The sequence below is a fragment of the Lycium barbarum genome, chromosome 4, assembly GCF_019175385.1.
Source record: "Lycium barbarum isolate Lr01 chromosome 4, ASM1917538v2, whole genome shotgun sequence".
NCBI lineage: Eukaryota > Viridiplantae > Streptophyta > Magnoliopsida > Solanales > Solanaceae > Lycium > Lycium barbarum.
In genome coordinates this window covers 146532460-146555239 of record NC_083340.1, presented here as the reverse complement: position 1 = coordinate 146555239, position 22780 = coordinate 146532460, and the positions used below count along the sequence as shown (strand labels likewise).

Here is a 22780-nt window from a genome sequence, read left to right as displayed (position 1 = left end):
TATAACTAATCCAACATAATTAATCTCATCATAACTTGTCTTCAAAACAAATGAGCCCTTAGGAATCATTTGGCCATGAGAATTTTTTTCACTTTTTTTTTGGAATTTTTTTCCACTTTTTTTGGAAATCAGTGTTTGGCTATGAAAATTCCAAATTTAACTTGAAGTTGTATTTGAAATTTGAAAAACACCTAAAATCTTATTTTCACATTTTTCACTTTTAATACATTGAAACAATCAAATATTTTTTACAAAATTATAACCAAGCACAACTCCAACCTCAAAACTCCAAATAAAATGAAAAATACTTGATTTTCATGGCCAAACGCCTACTAAGTGTTTCTAGGAAGAACTATTCTTTTCACTTTTTGAAAGATAAATTTTGCCATCATTCAAAAACTCTTATTTTTGTAAACCTTTGGCCAATCACCTCAATTATTTAAAATAAAATACAATTTTTTTTTAAAAGGCATTTTTTATTTTTCAAAAAGCTTGACCAAACATGCTACGAAGACGTCAAAATTCAAATATTCATCGAGATCATGATTCTAATATCAGTCTAAGTTAAAAAAAAAAGGGGAAATTTCAATACTGTGTAATCCAACATAAGAAATTACATCCATGTAACCGTATTTTTTTATTTACATCTGCATAGCCACTTTTTCACGATATACAATATTATACAATAATGTACAACTTTATAGTAGACAATGTATCAACCTTGTATAAAAGTGTATAATAATATATAAGAGGTGCTTATACACACTTTTACCCTGGTATACAAACTTCTATTTTAGTTTTAGTTCCTGAAGTGTGACCCTACCAGCACGTATCCACGGCTCCAGCCCAACCCCTTACCTCCTGCGACACCCCACCAGCGTCGTGAAACACGAAATGCGAGCTAGGCGGGAAAAACCAGGCGTGATTTTTGGTGTGGTTGGGGGGGGGGGGGAGGTTTTTGGGGTAAAAAAAAATAAAATAAAAAAAAAAATAAATAAAAAAAAATATATATATATAGGCTAAAACGGGTAATTATAAAAATCCCAAAAATAAACTTGGTGGATAATGGCAACCAAAGTTTTCAAACAAAAAAAATAAAAGAAAAACTTAAAAATAAGAAAAGTATAAATAAAAATAAGATTCAATGGGAGATTCGGGAATCTAAAGACAAACGGTTATAACTCCAAAAATTCAAGGTCTCTCTCTCAATTTGGCGCATTTCGACTGTGTTCATATTAACAGGTATGCAATATATATTTCTTCTCCCTTTTCTTTAACACAAGTTATTTTTCATGTACTATTACTGTGTACTGTGCTTGGAAACTGAAATAAATGCTTTGATTTTGTCTATAAACAATAGTAGTATACTGTACCAACTGAATTCTAGGTTTAAGCATAGTTTCTCTAAGCTTAATGATTTATTTAAGGGTAAAAAATGCCCTGAAACTATGCGAAATTGAATGAAAATGCTCTCCGTTAATAGTTTGGTCAAAAAATGTCCCTATTGTTACTCAAGGGCTTTCAGTTTGGGGCATTTATACTGTGTTCATATTTGCAGGTATTCTATATTTCTTCTCTTTCTCTTTTACACTGTTATTTTTTCATGTACTTATACTGTGTACTGTGTTTGAAAGCTGAACTTGGTGCTTTGATTTTGTGTATAAACAATAGTTGTAGTATACTGTACTATCGTTTGGGTTATTGATTGGTTAATTTGAGCACAGTTTCTCTAAGTATAATGATTAGTCTTTTTCTTGTATTATTACTACAGTAAAATCATCAAGAGCATATGATTATTGGTTGAACTCATTGACCCGACTAAAAAAAAAAAAAACAGAATTTTTGACAGAAAAAAAATCCTTTGGTTTTGGGTGGGGGTAATTTGAGGCTGTGGTAGATTCGCATAGAGTTGTAGTATTAGTCCCATAAATTAAGAATAATGATAATGTTAACGTTTCTTTGGACTCTTGCTTGTAATATTGCTACAATCACATGGTCAAGAGCATATGATTATTGGTCGAACTCATTGACCCAACTAAAAAAAACTGATCTTTGATAGAAAACACCCTTCACCTTTGGTTTTGGGTGGGTGGGTGGGTTTTTTTTTTGGGGGGGGGGGGGGGGGGGGGAGGAGGAGGACTTTGAATCTGCGATAAATTGGCATATAGTTGTAGTATTAGTCCCATAAATTTGTGGGGAATTACCTCCCTATGATATGCAAAATAAGGATTTGGAGCTAGAGGCGGATCTAAGATTTGGAACTATGGGTTCCTACAGGGTCTAAGCAAAAGCTATTGAGTTCCGTCAGAGGCGGATTCGGGATTTAAATTCGATGGGTTCAATCTTTAAGGTTGTTAGCATTGAACTGATTATATTTTTAAAGTTATGGATTCCTATCTATTATTTGTTGCAATTTTAATGAACTTTACACATAGATTTATGCTCCGCATCGAAAGTAGTGGGTTCAGATGAACCTAGTGCAGTAACGTTGGGTCCGCCAATGAGTTCCGTGAACCCATAGGTTACACTGTAGATCCGGCTATGTTAGGAGCTCTCTAGTAGGGCGTGAAGAGGCTAGCGAGAAGCTTTTAGTAGAGGGAGCGACGTAATTCCCCATTCATCCGAAATAGTATTTTAGTAAAGAAGAGAGTCATTCTGAGTCGAACGCAGGAGTGACAAGAGTTCGTGTTTGTGTTGGGGGTGGGGTTGAAAGACTAATAAAGGGATGAAGAGCTTTATGACCAGAGAAAGAGCAGGGGTGTGGTTGGTGTATCACTGGGTCGTAGGATATATGCTTTGGCTAACTATAGGAAAAAAGGTTTAAAATAGATGGGAGGCCCGGAGAGGACCACGAGGAGCGTGGTTATTATACGGGAGGCCAAGGTGGAGACCCCCAAATTAAAGGAGTTCACAGACACTTTTTCTTCAAATGCAGTTGAGGTGCTGTTGGTTTAGAGTAAACTATTACTCTTTCGAGATCAACTATTCCTAGTTTGGTTTTAAGTTACTGTAGTGGTAAAAAATTTATTACGAAATTGATACAGATGGAGTAGGAGTAGGAATAGGAATAGCAAGAAAAAGGAAAATTGGGGGTGCATGGATGGTAATTGAACTCATTTATTTTGTATGGGTTCAGTTCTCCGTTTGTTTTCCTGTTTTAGGATCTTAAATGTCAAAATGCAGTATGCTAATAATACTTTTTTTTTTCCTTTTTCTGAGAAGATATGAATTGGCCAAACTGGCTGACTACACCTTGAAAGTCAAGTGGCTTCTTGGTGACACTGCAGCCTTTCTGTATTTAGAGGTCAAGTTTTTATTTTTTTTAGATTACTGAGATTTACCGAGGGCTAGTGGAGCATGGTTCGAAACTCAGTGGATAATGGGCCCGCCGCTCTACCCTTCACTTAAATACTACGCTTTAGCTTTAGTTCACGACATGGTTTGAACTTGTGACGTGCGTGTAACTCACACAACCACACATCAGGCGTTGCGCTCTTACCGCATTTAAAGGTTAAGCTTCTAGCTTCTAGAGATTGTTGCTTCCTTCTAACTATTTTTCTTGGTCTAGTGATAGCAATATAATTCTCATGCAATGAAATGAATCGACTTTGTGATGGTTTGTTACATGACACATATGGTAATATAGATTGGTAAAGTGTGAAGAGGTACATGCACTAGCTAAATATTTCTTATAGGAGGAAAGTCGGATGTCTAATTGCAAGATTGTTTTAGAAATCCATATCAATGAAGATAATTGGAAATAAAAGCCAAGAACTTCTGTCATTGTTCCTCCATCTGCTACAAAATAGCTCAATTTGCCTGGCTTGGAGACTATGAATAGAATATTAGGATAAAGTATCCTATCATGTCTGACAAAGAAGTGTTGAAAGTAACAGTTTGGAATATGAGCAAATTTAGTAGTCATTTGTGTCATCAACAGTCCGTTGAGAAGACATCATATCAAGTCTGGAATAGCTACAGTGATCTTTCTGTATCATTTTTATCATCAAAACTGATTGATCAATTGGTAGAAGCTGTGAGTTGACCAAACAGTATATGATGGACCTGGTTATCTACCAGTTCCCTGAGACAGTGCAGTAAGAGAATAACACAAGATTTTTACGTGGAAAACTCCTTGCTCAAGGGATTAAAAACCACGACCTACCTTAGTAGGATCTCAACTCCACTAACCGGGCAACTTCAGATTACAACTCATTGCAACCTAGGAACTAACTCTCATAGTCCCTCAACCCTTACAATACCTATATTGTAAGCAACACTTGACTACCTCTAGCCAAGCAAACTAATACACCTAGACTAACTCTAGCCTAGTGTACCACTCAAAGGCACCCTTTGAGAATTCAATACCGTGACTAACTCTAGCCACCCACACACTAATACATTTAGACTAACTTTAGCCTAGTGTACCACTCAAAAGCTTGAGGAGATAAACTTCCTACAAGCAACTTTTGAGACTTCGAGATACCTACAAACAGCTTCTTAAAAGAGAAGAGTAGGTTTACAATTTAAGGAACAAAATAACAAAGACTCAACAACCTAAGGACTTAAAGCATCTTCAGTTCTGGGATCTGGTCCGTCGGCTTGTTGAAGCTTTGTTCTTGAGAGCACCTCAAGAGGTGGAGACTTGCACTTAGGATGTGAGCAATTTGATTGTGCAAGAATGAGTCTTCACTTCAACATGATGTTGTATATGTAGAAGAAGCTAGTGAAGATGACAGCCCATAAACTTATGATCATTGGTCAAGTCACTCTGCTGATGTACTATAGTGTCAGCAGCTTTACAACTGTAGAGTTGACTATACGACGCCCAGGGGACCTGATCGAATACCTAGTCTCTCACTTGATCTCTCATGCTATCACAAAGTCTGAAATAACTAGACGATTATATCCCCTCTGCTAGAGTATCTGATTCTTTATACTGTTATACATATTTGTCAAATAATCAAAACAATAACAACATAGTAACCTCATCATCAATGAAATTTAGAAGCAGAGTTGGCTAAGTTACTTTTTTGTCATTCGATATTCCATAATTGGAGCTTTTGAAATAGTATAATATATCAAAAGCTAATAAAAAGCTGGGGGAAACAGACCTCAACTTAAGCATATTTACAGTACCAGTTTCTCCAAAGAAAAAAAAAAAAAAACTGGGGGGAAACAGTTTCAAGTAGTAAAGTGAAGCTTGAATTGACTCTTTAAGTCAGAAATTGTATGTCAAGCACTAATGGATGGGCTGAAGAAAGACAGAAATGGAGGGGTATCAGCTCTTATTATAAAAGCCGATAGGTAAAAATGTATCAAATAGCCATACGTCCATCTGCCTGTAGAGGAATATAAATTAGTGAAAGTCAATCAGAGTTTCTGAATAACCTGCTTACTGTAAGATGCATTCTGAAAAACCTGTTCATTGTATATTTGCGGGAGATACAAAGACAAGCAGCCAAGCAACCTGGTTATAGGTATATAGAAGTCCATAGTTTAATATTTTATAGGAAACTTCAAAACACATGTCCAAAGCATAGATTGTTTGCCGATAATAAAGCAAAGAAAGGTACTAATAGCTCTGAGGCTATTATTATGCAAGTACGGAAATGTCTACTGATAGTCTTTAAGTCTCTTGTGGGATAGGAAGTTCATTGCTTATAAACCAGATAGCCACAATTCTTATTTCTTTTGGGAAGTTGTAGGCTTTTCGCTTCTGATGTACCCTAGCTGAATTATAAGCTCCATTTTGTCCCAATTCTTCTTTCTTCTTTCAGAATTGGGAAGGTGCGACATACAGATAAGCTGAATGTCGTTGACTGTCATATCTCCATTCAGCTTTTCGCTGCACCATACAACATCCACCTGCACAAAATGTTTTAAAAGATTCAGTGGCAAAGCATTAATTTGAGTAAAATTGCATCACTGAAATTTATCTTTTGGGTTCAGTTCTAGACACTAAGTCCTCTTGACATTTGGACCTATGAATTGCCTGTAACTATAGATCCCCACATTTTTTACAGGCATCTCTAACATTTACTCTTTCACAACACAGGGTTAGTGATCTCATGTTCCAGAATTCTTGCAAATCTATTTAGGGTAATTAATTTAACTTAGTTGACATGAAATTAGAAAACAATTAGGGTTTAGAGTAAAACTACGTCACTGAAATTTATCTTTTGGAACTGAAGAGCTTTCAAAGCCTACTCAACAGGCTTCTTTGAACAAGGATATAAATAATACTGCTAGCAAGAAGGAATGTGTTAAATGATCGACTGATTCGCACCCAAGGGCGTGAACTAGTGGTCAATCAAGTGGGTGCAAACATTAAACCCCATGGTTCAAATTCCAGTGAGAATTTCTTTTTGGGTGAACCTTGGAAGGTAGAATTACCCGGTACCGATGTTAGTGGGAGGTAGCAGGTACCCGGTGGAATAGTCGAGGTGTGCACAGGCTAGCCAGACACCACCATCATTTAAAACAAGATTGATCAATTGAGAAAAGCTCAGACCTGCCCTGAGTTGAATCTGTCACCTGAGCAACACAGGAAAGATCAGTGGTTAGTAGCAAAGCTGAAAGGGAATGTGTATGTAACTCATATAATGCAGAGAGAGAGGGGGAGGGGAGAGAGAGATAGCAAAGAAAAAATCTTACCAAGTGAAGGAAGTTTTAGTTTAAGAAAAGCTCCTTCCCTTGGGAAAAGATTGATGGCCTTTATAGCAGCACTAGAGAGAAAATTGAAAAGGAACCGCCTGAGGAGAGATAGTGGGAGTACAAGTGTAATCTGATTCTATTTGACAAAGTACAAGTGTAGTCTGGTTCTTTATGAGGTTACCACGATTATATGGATTTCAGTTACTTACCTTTGGCACTTTCTGAGGTGCATTTAATTCTTTTTTTGGCATAATACATATACAGGCCCTCAAACTAGGCCTCAGCTAGTAAGTAGGCACCTCAACTTGTATAAAGTTGAACACGTAAACACAAATGCCGACGTGGCACATAAATTTTGGAGGTGTCTAGATGTGCCACGTCAACATTTGTGTTTACGTGTTCAACTTTATACAAGTTGAGGTACCTACTTGTGCACACCCAAAGTTGGAGGGCATACTTTCCAGCTGAGGCCAAGTTTGAGGGTCTGCTTATGTATTATGCCTTCTTTTTTCCTTTGGAAATTTCACTCGGTCAAGTCTAAATAAAAACTTTCTGTTAGAAGTATTCTATCTTTTTCGCAATTTGAAGACAAAATGTCAGGGTGGTTCATTAATTTGAGAGAGGAGGAGAAGAAGAGGGGGGGGGGGGGGGGGGGGGAGGAGAGAGCAAAGAACAAATCTTACCAAGTGAAGGAAGTTCTAGTTTAAGAAAAGCTCCTTCCCTTGGGAAAAGATTGATGACCTTTGTAGCAGCACTAGAGAGAAAATTGAAAAGGAACCATCTGAGGAGAGATAGCGTGAGTACAAGTGTAATCTTATTCTATTTGATAAAGTACAAGTGTAGTCTGGTTCTTTATGAGGTTACCATGATTATATGGATTTCAGTTACTTACCTTTGGCACTTTCTGAGATGCATTTAATTCTTTTTTGGCATAATTCATAGACATACCCTCAAACTAGGCCTCAGCTGGCAAGTAGGCACCTCAACTTGTATAAAGTTGAACACGTAAACATAAATGCTGACATGGCACTGACGTGGCACTGACATGGCACATAAATTTTGGAGGTGTCTAGATGTGCCATGTCAGCATTTGTGTTTACATGTTCAACTTTATACAAGTTGAGGTGCCTACTTGTGCACATCCAAAGTTGGAGGGCATACTACCCAGCTGAGGCCAAGTTTGAGGGTCTGTTTATGTATTATACCTTTTTTTCCTTTGGAAATTTCAATCAGTCTAAGTCCAAATAAAAAAAACTTTTTGTCAGAAGTATTCTATCTTTTTCGCAATTTGAAGACAAAATGTTAGGGTGGTGAATTAATGAATTATTAGTGCTCTTGTTGTTGCTTCAATCATGAATTATATTTCTCAAAAAGTATTTTAGTTATGAATTAGTAGTTGTTAAAAATATTAGTGCACTTGCTTTAGTTTCAGATTGTAATGCATCACAAATGAAAAATATGAAAGATTATTAATTATTAAAAGGTTTGGTAGCAGAAATTCACCATATATAGATCATCATCGAAACAAGAAAAGGATGGTGAAAGGTAAATTGTCCACTTGAAAACAATAATGCTGCTCTAAGAAAAGTTTACTTGAATGAAGAAGAGAAAATACAGTTTTTCTCTTAAAAATATAAGAAAAGATGCTCTAAACACAAATTGGATTTCTTTAGAAATTCTTTTTCCGTAAATGATTAGCCGTTTGAATTGTGTATGATTCTAGAGTTTCAACTGCACTTACACTTTTCAAATGATTCTGACATATATGTGCTTGACAATGAGTGCATTGGATAGTCTGTTGGAACAAGAGTATTGCAGGGTCACTAGGTACGGTAATTTCCCATTGAAAATATGGTAGCATGTTGCACGGGCTGGGAAAAATGTATCATTCTGCTGAAAATTGTCTTCTAGTATCTGTAATGTAATAGCTTCAGATCAGACTCCTTGCGGGAAGGTGGGAGGGGCAACAGAAAGCATCATTTAGTGAAATGGTCGGCAGTCATGAAAGACATAAAGGATTGTGGTGCGGTAGTTAGAAATTTGAAAATACTCAAGAAAAGTTTATTATACAAATGGTGCCGGAGGTTTAACGATTGAAAAGAAGAACTGTGGGAGAAAGTTGCGATTGTAAAATATGGGGATGGAATCTTTCTTGTATACAAAGCTGGTGAAGGCTCCTTATTGAGTAGTAATATAGTAGCAACTTAAAGGTTCTGGAATGAATTTAATTCACCTACAAGCTTAAAAGTTGGAAACAGATGGAAGACTAAAAAATAAGATAAGAATAAAAAATAAAAATACAAATAAACAGATCAATGGGAGACGGGGCAATCTAAAGGCAAACGGTTGTAGCGTCTTCTTCACCACAACAGCCCCAAAAATTCAAGGGCTCTCAGTTTTTGGCATTCCTACTGTGTCATATTTGCCGGTACACCATATTTCCTCTCCTTAACACTATGTTGTTTTCATGTGCTTCTACTGTTTTTACTTTGCTTGAAAGCTGAACTCGGTGCTTTGATTTTGACTATAAACAATAGCAGTATACTATACGATATTTTGAGTTATTGATTAGTTGTTTCGAGCATAGTTTTCTAGTACTTTTGAGCTTAGAATTGACGTTTCTTAGTACTTTTGCTTTTATTATTACTATAATTACATTATCCAGAGCATATAATTTCTAGTCGAACTCATTGACCTAGCTAAAAACAACTAAATTTGACGGAAAACATCATTTACCTTGGGTTGGGTGGGGTGGGGGGGTACTTTGATGCTGCGCTAGGCATGTAATTGTAGTATTAGGCCCATAAATTGGTGGGGGAATGACCTCCTTCTTTGATTCGCAGAGTAAGTTACTTTATTTTCTACAGGATTGGAGTAAAAGTTATTGAATTCCGTCAGAGGCGGATCCAGGATTTAAATTTGATGGGTTCAATATTTAAGGTTCTTAGCTGAACCTATTATATTTTTTTTAAAATTATGTGTTCATATCTATGACTTTAAACAATTTTAAGTAGCGGGTTCAATGAACCCAGTACCGTCGCGTTGGATCCGCCATTGAGTTACATGAACCCATAGGTTACACTGTAGATCCGGCTTTGTTAGGAGCTGTCTAGCAGGGCGTAAAGAGGCTACCGAGAAGTCTATTAGTAGAGGGAGAGTTAAGTGTAGGAGTGACACGAGTCCATGTGGGGTGGGGGTGGGGTGTAGGAGGCTCTATGACCAGAGAAAGAGCAAGGGCGTGTTGGTATGTCACTGGATTGTTATGCTTTGGCTACCTGTAGGAGAAAAGTTTAAAATAGATGAAAGGCCAGATTCGGGACCCCCAGGAGCGTGGTCATTACACGGGATGCCAAGGTGGAGGCTCCTGTACCCGAAGAGTTCACAGGCACTTTTTCTCCAACTGCAGTTGTGGTGCTGTTGGTTTAGAGTAAACTATTACTCTTTCAAAATCAACTATTCCTGGTTTGGTTTTACAGTTGTTGTTGTTGTAAAAAAGTTAGTATGAAATTGATACAGATGGATATGAATAGCTAGCAAAAGGAAAATTAGGGTGTGTGGATAGTAATTGAAGTAATTTAGTTCGTATGGGTCCAGTTCCTCGTTTGTTTTCCTGTTTTAGGGATCTTATACTTTTAGGCAGATAACTTTTCTGTCTAAATGCAGTATGCCAACTATATGCTAATAGTACACTGTTTTTTTCCTGCTGAGAAGATATGGAATTGGCCAAACTGGATGACAACATGAAGGTCAAGTGGCTTCTTGGTGATACTGCAGCCTTTCTATATTTAAACGTCAATTTTTTTTTATATTTTTTTTATTACTGAAATTTGCCAAGGGCTAGTGGAGCATGGTTCAAAACTCAGTGGATAATGGGTCCGGCCCTCTACCCTTCACTTAAATAATAGCCTTTAGTTCGTGACATGGTTTGAACTTGTGACGTGCGCGTAACCCACACAGCCACACATCTAGTGTTGCGCTCTTACCACTAATCCAAAGCCTTGAGGGCTAATTTAAAGGTTAAGCTTCTAGAGATCGTTGCTTCCTTCTAACTATTTTTCTTGGTCTACCGGTAGCGATATAATTCTCATGCAATGATATGAATTGTCTTTGTGATGGTTTGTTACATGATACATATGGTAATATTGAAGAGGTACATGAACTAGCTAAAGATTTCTTATAGGAGGAAAGTTGGATGTCTAATGGCAAGATTATTTTAGAAATCCATATCAATGAAGTTAATTGGATAGGAAAGCCAAGAGCTTCTGACTTTGTTCCTCCATCTGCTACAAAATAACTCAATTTGCCTGGCTTGGAGACTATGAGTAGAACATTAGGATAAAGTATCATATGATGTCTGACAAAGAAGTGTTTAAAGTAATAGTTTGGAATATGAGCAAATGTCGTAGTCATTTATGTCATAAATAGTCCGTTGAGAAGACCTCATATCAAGTCTGGAATAAGTACAGTGATCTTTCCGTTACATTTTTATAATCACAACTGAAATAGTATGTCAATTTTGAAATAGTATAATATATCAAAAGCTAATAAAAAGCTGGGGGAAACAGTTTCAAGTAGTAAAGTGAAGCTTTAAGTCAGAAATTGTATAATATATCAAAAGCTTGAATTGACTCTTTAAGTCAGAATTGTATGTCGAGCACTAATGGAGGGGCTGAAGAAAGACAGAAATGGAGGGGTATCAGGTCTTATCGTAAAAGCTGATAGGTAAAAAAGTATCAAATAGCCTTACGTCCATCTGCATGTAGAGGAATATAAATTAGTGAAAGTCAATCAGACTTTCTGAAAAACCTGCTTACTGTAAGGTGCATTCTGAAAAACCTGTTCATTGTATATTTGCGGGAGATACAAAGACAAGCAGCCAAGCAACCTGGTTATAGGTATATAGAAGTCCATAGTTTAATATTTTATAGGAAACTTCAAAACACATGTCCAAAGCATAGATTGTTTGCCGATAATAAAGCAAAGAAAGGTACTAATAGCTCTGAGGCTATTATTATGCAAGTACGGAAATGTCTACTGATAGTCTTTAAGTCTCTTGTGGGATAGGAAGTTCATTGCTTATAAACCAGATAGCCACAATTCTTATTTCTTTTGGGAAGTTGTAGGCTTTTCGCTTCTGATGTATCCTAGCTCAATAATAAGCTCCTTGTAGTCCCAATTCTTCTTTCTCCCTTCTGAATTGGGAAGGTGCAACATCCATATAAGCTGAATGTCCTTGACTGTCATATCTCCATTTAGCTTTTCACCACAGCATACAACATCCACCTGCACAAAGTGTTTTAAAAGATTCAGTGGCAAAGCATTAATTTGACAATTTTTTCTAAATATCTTTGTGTAGTATAAAACAAGAATCTGTTTCACTGTTCTATACATGTTTATTTTGTTATTTAATTCGCGATCATTCAACTGTTTTTGCTCCCCCTCTCATTCATAGGTTCCTTTATCTACGTTAAGTAAACATTAGTAGATAATCCAAATAGAGGGGAAAAGTTTAAAATTTCTTAGTTCTTGATGTGACAATTGTAGTTAATAAATGATTTTATATTACTAACTAGTTCAATGAAATGCAAAATTTGGACAATGCATTAAGGCATAAATATTTGTCATTAGTTTTCTAGTAACTGAGAAAACTGAAGAGACAGCTAGTCGGAGTGTATGCTCAGATGTCTGGTGCTCAGATCTTAATTTGTATTTTAGCTCATTCAATTGTTTCCCAACCACAGAAAGGCTGACTCTTTTCTGTATTTTCTGTAAAACTAAAAATGAAGAGGAAAAATTCATTTAATGGGTGGTCACAAGTTTTCGAGTAATTATGCGGCGTCTGAGGCAGAAGTCTCTGACTAAATATATAGTTCACGAGTTTTTTTGCTTGTGCACTTTTATAGTGAATTAAATGATTCCCCCTTTTGAGCCTAGGGTCTACCGTAAACAGCCTCTCTACCCCACAAAGGTAGGGGTAAGGTTTGCATACATCCTACCTTCCCCAGACCCCACTTGCGGGATTACACTGGGTATGTTGTTATTGAACGATTCCCCTTTAAGAATTTCAAAAAGGTTTTCACTTCTTTTTAAAAGTTTTTTTAAACCCTGTGGTTGTCTTCTAATGCATAAAGTCAATACTTTCTTGGTTAAACAAGAAAAGGCAATACTTTGAGATTAGCTTAGCACGTTGTGTGCAAAATCATTACCTCGGTAGGATCTTCCATATTTAGCTTCTGTGCGATGTACATCTGGATTGCAGATACTGGCATCGTACTGTCCCTGCAAGTGATGCAAAATCAGTCATTTCATTTTACATGGTGATGAAAATGAGATTTAAAAATATAGGGGACAGATCTATATTGAGGACAGAAATTGAATTCTAGTGTTGATGCTATCTCGTGAAATGCAATTAATAGCTTGGCCCCTCTTGCATGCATGTATCTAACTAAGGATTCAATCTGCTCTATACTTCAGTCTATGCTAAAAGAATAGATGCATAGGCATGCATGTGAAATTCTTACTGGAGATGGATAAGGGACAAATCAATGGCACGCAATCTACGTCTCCTGCCAAGAGTAAAAGAACAAAGTTGTGTCAGATAAATGAGACAAGAACCTTGAGAGCTATGTGGCTGGTATGGTACTTACTTATCTCCCAGCAGTGGTACAAAAGTAAACAAGAAAGAGGAAGGTTCCTCTGGGTTTTCATCCAAAACTTCCTTTTCAGGTGGCTTGGAGGTTCCAGCTCCTTGCTTCACAACATTAGCTTCTGATTCCAGTTGTCCTTTTCCAGTTAGGAGGAACTGAATTTTCTGTGTTATGGACTGTATTCTCTCATCATCTCTGTTGAAATTATGCAGTCCATTGGCAAAAAGAAGAGATAAGGTTAGTAAAAGAGTCCCTAGGGCTTAGTTCAAGTGGCAAAGGTTGCGGGACTTGTGCCTTAAGTCACAGGTTTGATCTATGCACCATGCAACCTGAATCTGGTGTTTAAGTGGAGAAGGGTAGAGGGACAGGTCCATTATCCCCAAGTTTCAAAGGCCGTGGTTGGTCTTAAATGTTGGCCTCAAACGGATTTCTCGACCATAAAAGAAAAGGTTAGTAAAAGAAAAGCAGAGATAGGGTTTCCACCCTGGTGTGCCTTCCATCAACGGAGTGTTAACTTATTGGAGAGCAGACATTTTGATCCCCCTTACATGCTGCAACACAGTGTTTTCAAAAGCCTGGAGGGCTAATAAGCCACAAGATTCACGTGGCTTGAAGTGAAAAGGGAGAAGTGAAGCGTACACTTCTTTGAAGTGAGACATACAATTTACAAGAAATTTTAAAATACCCAACATATATTAATTAGTACTATAACAATTAAGTTGCATTAAAATAACTGATATTCAACATTCAATATACAATATACCGATATTAATCCAACTCTCAAAGTTGAGATTTAATGCACTGGGTGTTTCCCGTTTGGATCACTTTGCCCGTCATTGTTTTAAATGCACGCTTCACTGAAGCACATGGCTTCACTCATGAAGCGATAACACTCACTTTCTATCGTTTCATCACTTTAGTCAATAAAGTGGTAGCTTTTAATAACACAGCTGCCTTATGTGTTTAGGTATATAGGCCCGAAAAGATTCCGCGTTCTGTCTGACATGATAGGTGCTCATGGATACAAATTATCTATCAAATTGTTTCATGTCCTTAAGGCATCTATACTCCTTTCATATTCTAATGAACACGTAGACTTGAAGTGAAGTTTTGAAGGGCTTAAAATAAAAAAAAGGTTTTTTAAAACGTTGTAGTCCTATGAAGGCTTTCCATTAATTGCCAAGTGATCAAGTTCTTTAAAAGAAAATGGCTCTTAAAGAACTGTGCGCCCATGAAGTGAACTGTTGATGAGCTGCTAACCATTCCTGTTATATTTCTTAGACCATTTACTTGAGGCGTGTCAAAAGACTTAGATCAACATAAACTACCACATATTTTCTTATTTCTTTTTGCAGTTACTGACCACATATTTACTTGTGAAAACATTGAAACTTAAACGAAAGAGAAATGGGTCCAGCAATTACTTGAGATGCTCTTCAGGTGAAGAACCTAGGTCTTTTTTGCATTGTGGGCAGTTCTTAGTTTCTTGAACTGCTTGATATACACACCTTTTGCAAACTGCAAGCAATAAGGAATTGTTATAAGTTAGATAAATAACTTCTCAATTTCATGTTCTTTCCTAACTTCTTGATGAGCATTAATGAGAATCATATGATTAAGCAAACCAGCTAATCTTTCATTACTCAGCAAAGCAGCTAACAATCTCAATGGACAAACTTATCAATGGCAAAAGAAAGATAAATCCCATCTCAACAAAGAGATTTACAAATGGTGATAGCTGAAGAGATGCACTTGTTACTTGATAACTAGATGTTTGCTTACTACTTTATGAAGAGAAAAGCATTTTGGAAAAGGATCTCATCCGCCTCCGACTCTTTATGTCCAAGGCATGAGAATATTACTGCCACTTCTTGTAGTTTAAAGAGCTCATAAAATTTTACACTTCTATTATCATAAAGTAAAGACAATTATATCTCAAGTTTGTCAGCCTATACCGTAGTTTTGACACTCATCTACCTTGAAGTGCATTTTGCTTGTTAGTTTGTGGTGCTAAACATGCCAATGAACATGTTAAGTATCTGAGATTCTCCTTGGTGAAAAGAAGAAACTGAAGCTTTTTGTATTGATATTTCTATTAACTAGTGCTACTGTATTATTATGGTAATAATATCAAGTGAGAAAGGTGTAGACCTGGTTATACAACATACGTAAATGTATGTTTACGTGTCCATGCATGCAAATACAAAACAGACGGAGAAGTAACTCATTGAAACTTACATGTGTGAAGGCAAAGGTTAACAGTGGTGGCTTCTTCAAACAGTTGACTGCATAGCATACAACATAAACATTTCAAAATCTCATTGAGCTTGCAAACCATCGATGCATCTGCTTTGACTGATCTCTTAGAATCTTTCACTTCAGATCTTTGGTCACCCTTTCCCGTGTCCATTGTCAGAGAACCTCTGTGCTTTCTGCACTATGAGGGTTATTTCCAACTTCCGAAATTCATAGATTACTTATAGACTAGATTAGACAAGTCAGTGTAAATAACAGGAAGAGCTGCAAGAGAAACTGTGGATATGTAGAAATATGAACACAAAAGATACAAACATCCAAAAACTCTGTGGCATTCATTATGTTGTATTGATTGTATGGATTAATGCAATGAACATATTGATAATCAGTTCACAAGGATACTTATCTCCTCAGGTATTAGAATAATGATTATCTCAATATGGAAAAAGTGTGTTTCTTTGCTTGCTCATACTAATGTACCTAAATATGAGGAGTGGAATATGGCCAATCTGAATAAATAGATTGAGGTAAAGAACACCCAAAGAAAAGATTAACAGAGCAAGTTTTGAAAGGTAATAATTGATTAACAGTACAATTTTTAGCATTACTATTTTGAACTTTTGTGAGAGGACTAAAAGTTAATTGTAGTTGCAACAATTCTAGATGGAACGAAGGAAGGGTTTATTTTATAAAAACCATTTGACTAAATTGCTTCTACATTAACTATACCATCTCATGACCCCTTTAAAAGGAAAATGCTGCCATCTGAATACTCTGGTATCTTGCAGCTCTCGTACGGCCAACTGGATAGGTTTAGGTTTTCTAGTCCTAGGGCATCCATAAATATAGCTATCTCCCGTTAATGAGTTAAAGGATTCAGGTTGTACAATCGCTAAGTATAGCCTGGAATGAGCAAGTGACATAGAATCTATCGATTTGGATCAAGCTTTCAGATATTTTGCTCTTCAAATTGAAGTTAAAACTAAGCTACATCTTTTAAATTGAAATGCACTGTATATTTCTTCATTGAGTTATGAATAATGTGTGCCTACTTTGTAAGTCTGATCTAGTATGGACCGAGCTTCTAGATTCTACTCTTTGAATTGGATTTAGCACTAAGCTGCGTCTTGTAATAAGCAGACACACTAGTTCTTTTTCTTTTTTGGTTCTTTTGGTAGATGTATGTCCACTTTGTAAATTGAGTTTGAGTAGTGAATATGAATCATGTATCTCTCCTGTGAAGTAAAATAGTCTTCACACGACTGCTGAGCGTATATGGTAGGCCTGAAGGTAGTAATGTAAGTTATATTCCTCTAATTTGATGTTATTACTTTAAAAGCATTTTTAACATTTTCTAGGATAATGACATTTTGAGTAGGTTTTCTTTTGAGCCGAGGGTCTATCGGAAACAGCCTCTCTACCCATAAAGGTTGAGGTAAGGTCTGCGTACATCCTAACCTCCCTAGACCCCACTTGTGGGATTACACTGGGTATGTTGTTGTTGTTGTTTTCTGAATGTTAATGGCATCTTCTTTTACAGTTACAGGGAGTTTCAACTACAAGGTTACAGAAGCTTGAGTATTGCAGAACAGCGCATACTCTTGTGTTTCTTAATGAAGGTTCAGCCACTTTTACCAGCACTGTACCTTTTTGCCTTGGGATAGCAATCAAATTGCTATTGAAGAATTAAATGCAACTTCAAGGCCTCTAAAGTTTGCAAAATAGGGCAAAAGGTAATTTCTAAACCAGATCTTTAGAAGAAAAATAGAAACATAACGACCATTGTTATTTCTAATAGGAATATGATTACTGGCTCTACGTAACTTGGGAAAATGTTTGATTCAGTTCTAGACACTAAGTCCTCTTTACATTTACACCTATCTATTGCCACTTTATTATAGGTTCCTACAGTCTTTGCATTCATCTCTAACATTTACACTTTCCTAACGTAGGTTAGGGTTCTCATGTTTCATAATTCTTGCAAATCTAATTAGGGTAATCAATTTAACTTAGTTGACGAGAAATTAGAAAACAATTAGGGTTTAGAGTAAAATTACATCACTGAAATTTATCTTTTGTGTTCAGTTCTAGACACTAAGTCCTCTTGACATTTGTACCTATGAATTGCCTGTAACTATAGATCCCCACATTTTTTACAGGCATCTCTAACATTTACTCCTTCACAACACAGGGTTAGTGATCTCATGCTCCAGAATTCTTGCAAATCTATTTAGGGTAATTAATTTAACTTAGTTGACATTAAATTAGAAAACAATTAGGGTTTAGAGTAAAACTACATCACTGAAATTTATCTTTTGGAACAGAAGAGCTTTTAAAGCCTCCACAGCAGGCTTCTTTGAACAAGTATATTAATAATACTGCTAGCAAGAAGGAATGTGCTAAATGATTGACTGATTCACACCCAAGGGCGTGAACTAGTGGTCAATCAAGTGGCTGCAAACCTAAAACACCAAGGTTCAATTCCAGTGAGAAATTTTTTGGGTGAACCTTGGTGGGTAGAATTACTTGGTACCTATCCTGGTGGGAGGTAGCAGGTACCTAGTTGAAGAGTCGAGGTATGCACAAGCTAGCCCGGACACCACCGTCATTTAAAAAAAAGTTGATCGATTGAGAAAAGCTCAGACCTAACCTGAGTTGAATCTGTCACCTGAGCAACAAAGGAGCAAATCTGAAAGCGAAATGCAAAGAGAGAGAGGGAGAGAGAGCGCGGAACAAATCTTACCAAGTGATGGAAGTTCTAGTTTATGGAAAAAATTGATGCTCTTTATAGCAGCACTAGAGAGAAAAGTGAAAAGAAACCGGGAGAGATAGAGAGGGAACAAGTGTAAGCCTGAGGAGAGATAGAAAGGGAACAAGTATAAGCCTGAGGAGAGATACAGAGGGAACAACTGTAATCTGATTGAACAAGTGTAATCTGATACTATTTGAGAAAGAACAAGTGTAGTCTGGTTCTTTATGAGGTTACCAGGATTATATGGATTTCAGCTACTTACCTTTGGCACTTTCTGAGATGCATTTAATTCTTTTTTCCTTTGGAAATTTCACTAGGTCCAATCTAAATAAACAACTTTCTGTTCTATCTTTTTTGCAATTTGAAGACAAAATGTTGAGGTGGTGCATTAGTCAGTATAATAATTCAATCATGAATTTTTAGTGCCGCGCTTGTTGTTGCTTCAATCATGAATTATCTTTCTCAAAAATATTTCAGTCATGAAGTTACTTGTTGCTAAAAAAAAATAAGTGCACTTGCTTTAGTTTCTGATTGTAAATGCATCACAAATGAAAAATATGAAAGATGATTAATTATTAAAAGGTTTTGGTAGAAAAACCTTCACCATATAATATATATAGATCATCACCAGAAATAAGAAAAGGATGGTTAAAGGGAAATCGTCCACTTGAATTAATAATGTTGCTCTAAGAGATATTTACATGAATGAAGAATTGAAGTTTCAACTGCACGTCACGCGTTTCAAATGATTCTGATGTTATGTGTTTGACAATGCGTGCATTGGATAGTCTGTTGGAATGAGAGAATTTCAGGGTCACTAGGTACGGTAACTTGCCATTGAAATATGGTAGCATGTTGCATGTGTTGGAATGCCTTCTAGTATTTGCAATGTCTGTAAATAGATACAGATCAGACCCTTTGTGGAAGGTGGGAGTGACAATAGAAAGCATCATTTAGTGAAATGATCGGCAGTCATGAAAGACAAAAAAGATGGTGGTACGGGAGTTGGAAATTTGAAAATATACTAGAAAAATTTATCATATAAATGGCATTAGCCGTTTAATGATGAAAAAGAAGAACTTTGGGAAAAAGTTGCGATTATAAAATATCGGATGGAATCTTCCTAGTATGCAAAGCTGGTGAAGGCTCCTTATAGTAATATAGCAGCAAATTTAAAGTTTCTGGGATGAATTCAATTCACCTACAATCTTAGAGGTTGAAAATAGAAGGAAGAACAGACTTTGGTTGGATAAATACTGCCTTAGCAAACATATTTCCAGATTTATACGATCTCATCTTTGACAAAACTTGTATTGTACAAGCTTCTTACTACAAATAGTGAGCACGGTATTCTTGTATGGTTGGTTTAAAAGAAGTGTAACATCTAATTTTTTTGATATCCTGGTTCTTTCGGACTGTATGCAGGCAGAAGTAGAAGACCGATACTGTTTGTCTCGTCGGTGCTTCCTTTATTTAGATAATCATGGTGTCCGGGCCAGCTTGCGCGCACTCGACTAATTCCACGGGGTACCTGCTACCTCCCACCAGCATAGATAATGGGTAACTCTGTCTACCAAGGCTTAGACGAAAGAAATCACCTAGTGTTTTTATCTCCGTTGGGACTTGAACCTGAGACCTCATGGTTCTCTACCCACTTCTTGACCACTAGGCCAAACCCTTGGTGCAAGTACCTCCTCAGTGCTTCTCATTTAATAAAATCTTATCCTTTCGCCAGACATTTTTTTAGTTTTAGTTTAGTGAGAGAAGTTCCTGATTTATGTGTGCCTATTTGTAATTGATGTAATTTTCTCTCTTCCGAGATAGTTCAACTCAAGAGTGCCTTGGATATGACACTCTTCTCTCTTTGTAAGCATCAGGTCTTTCTTTGGGGATGAAGGGGTGGTGAGGTTGGTGCTGATTGTTGTCTTTAAGGTTTCATAAATCCTCAACCATGAACAATTTACCACTGAGTTAGGTCTAACAGAGATATGGTCCTCTAAATCTCTTGGAAAGTCAGATTGAATGAACTCTTCAGGGTTTTTTCTCAGTTGGAGCTATGACTAGGTAGTTTCTTGAAGTTCAATGTTTCTTATCCTAGAGCTTAACTAATTTGGCTTTCGTCCACTATGATCACATGCATAATTATGTTGCTCTCACCTTTCCTTTCATGCATGCTCAATTAATTAATAATTCAGTTTATGGTTCATTATGATTGGTTTGTCGATTAAGATTTTGGACAACCATAGTAGGTGTTCAATGTTTGTTTTGATAAACAGACATTTCAAACTGAGTCTTCCTTCTAAGGCTCGGACATCTAGAATCTAGCTTGAGGATTTAGTAAACCAAGTCGCATATATGATTTCTATAAGGATGCTTTGATTTGCAATATTCCTCATTCAACAACGCATAATCAGTTATTATGATTTTTGCGTGGTGAAAGGCAATAGTAGTATATTTTCCCTGTTTCTTAGTACAACAACATACCCAGTAGGGTCTGGGGAGGGTAGATTGTACGCAGACCTTACCCCTACCTTGGGAGGTAGAGAGGCTGTTTCTGATAGACCCTTGGCATTTTCCCTGTTTCTACGTGACAACAGAAAAGTTGGAGGACCTTCTAGAAGCAGTGCTGAGATGTCTGAGTTACTTATTGTATAGCTCTTGGTTTTACAGTAATTGTCTTTTGCCCTGATTTATGTAGTGATTATCACTTCTTTATATTCATGGTCCTCTTGTCCCATCTGTACACAGCTTGATGTAGCTTCTTCAGATAAAGGATATCTGCACATTTAGACTGTTCGGAACTACCATCTCCCATGATCAGTCTCAAAATTAAATCAAAGATGCCAAACAAGAGTCCCACCATCAGTTGGTGATGGTTATGTTAGACCTTCTATGAAGTAAAGTTGAAGGGTTATTGTAACATTATTGCATCGTGCTCAAAGCAAGAGCAACTGTAGTAAAGGTTAAACAAAAGAATATGATGTTCCCAAGAATAGATTGATCTTATAAAATTTTTATGACATGACAAACCAATGAAAGCTCCTTCTTGTTGTGAATTGTCTTGACCACCTAACAACAAGGCAAAGGTGCCCTTAGTAAAGTCTGACATAAATAGCCTTAGTGTTACCAAAGCACAATATGTTGTACTAGTTGACTAAAACAAAGAGGAGGGTAGCAAAATCCCACTCCTAAGGCACCTCCTGGTTCCTGATTTGTATGTTATTTTCTCCCGCTCTCCTCGCTAATGTTCGATTTACTATAAATTGTTTTGCTTGACGAGATCTAGCAGTCACTATCTTTGTTGATTTTTTTTGTGACTGTGGTGTCCGGGCTAGCTTGTGCGCACCTCCACCAATTCACAGGGTATCTTCTACCTCCCAACAGCACAGGTACTGGGCAACTGTGTCCACCAAGGCTTGGACAGATGAGAAAAACCGTCTAGTGTTTTTGCACCTGAGACCTCATGATTCTTAACCCACTTCATTGATCACTACTCCACAGCCATTGGATGCATATCTTTGTTTCCTTTTATGTTCCTCTCCCTTGGGATTTGTGTAACAGTCCAACCTGCTAGTGATATTGTTCGCTTTGAGCCTAGGCCCGCACGGTTTTAAAACGCGCCACTAAGGGGTAAAGCATGCTTCCTTAGATACCCAGCATCCCTCTCGTGTTTTGCCGATGTAGGGATTCTCCTAGTTAGGGTGTCACATTTGCCTAGACTCAGCACTGAGGTGTGCCCTGCCTATCTAGGATTTGCCTAAACTTAATTGAATTTTGGCGCACATCAACAAAGCTGACACAGGAGTGGCTCTGATACCATTGGTAGCCCGGCCTGCTAGTAACATTGTCCTCTTTGGACCTAGGCCCACAAGGCTTTAAAACACGTCAGTAGGGGGTATGAGAGATCGTCTTTTAGAGATTTGATGCTAATACTTTGATGATTTAAGTTCCCTGTATTGTGGGTTCAATTGTATCTCTCATGAAGTTTTGCACCAAGCACAAAGTCCTGCACTCCTTCGTTGTAACTTTTTTCTTTAATAACAGCAGGCATCTGTAAATTAAATTTTATTTTGAGACTAATCGAATGGTCATAAAAATAATATGTATAGGAACTTGTATGCAGCACTTGTACGGAGGTAGCACCATAAAGGTTTAAAACTCTTCTTTATCCGAATCTTAAGGACAGGACCCTACTTATTTTCGATTTCTCTGGAGTTTCTTTTGTATATTAAATGGATGATCCAATTCCGCAAGGATGATGATTGTGAATTGTTTAATTGGCTTTCTCTGATGAAGCGTTGAAGTAGAATCAACTCGAATTCGGGACCGCTATTCGAAATCTTTTAACCGTGAATAATGTAAGTTGTTTCCTTTGCTTTTTCAACACATGATTGATTTGAGCATCTGATTATTAAAATGAAAGAAGGGAGCCCAGTTACTCCTATAGAGAAAGACGGTTAAAATGGTA

At 36.9% G+C, this 22780-nt stretch overlaps 1 protein-coding gene and 1 long non-coding RNA gene across 2 annotated transcripts; one reads left to right on the top strand and one right to left on the bottom strand.

The window, feature by feature from the left end:
* Positions 1 to 1048: 1048 nt before the first annotated feature.
* Positions 1049 to 22602, top strand: LOC132636904 (uncharacterized). Its single transcript, XR_009581485.1, has 4 exons — positions 1049 to 1242; positions 16939 to 16995; positions 17101 to 17293; positions 19738 to 22602. It is a non-coding gene; the product is annotated as an uncharacterized LOC132636904 (long non-coding RNA).
* Positions 11627 to 15680, bottom strand: LOC132636902 (uncharacterized). Its single transcript, XM_060353976.1, has 6 exons — positions 15543 to 15680; positions 14729 to 14822; positions 13305 to 13499; positions 13179 to 13223; positions 12864 to 12936; positions 11627 to 11940 (listed from the first exon to the last, which is right to left on the bottom strand). Exons 1-6 carry the CDS (start codon positions 15640 to 15642, stop codon positions 11758 to 11760), a joined length of 690 nt encoding a protein of 229 aa, XP_060209959.1. The 5' UTR covers positions 15643 to 15680; the 3' UTR covers positions 11627 to 11757.
* Positions 22603 to 22780: the final 178 nt, after the last annotated feature.

Excerpts from the sequence above, each read along its gene's own strand:
- LOC132636902 (XM_060353976.1), bottom strand. The coding sequence starts at position 15,642 with ATGGTTTGCAAGCTCAATGAGATTTTGAAATGTTTATGTTGTATGCTA. Across the intron at positions 13,224-13,304 it reads GTACCACTGCTGGGAGATAA|GAGACGTAGATTGCGTGCCA; the intron begins GTAAGTACCATA and ends TACTCTTGGCAG. Across the intron at positions 12,937-13,178 it reads TTGTCCCTTATCCATCTCCA|GGACAGTACGATGCCAGTAT; the intron begins GTAAGAATTTCA and ends CATCACTTGCAG.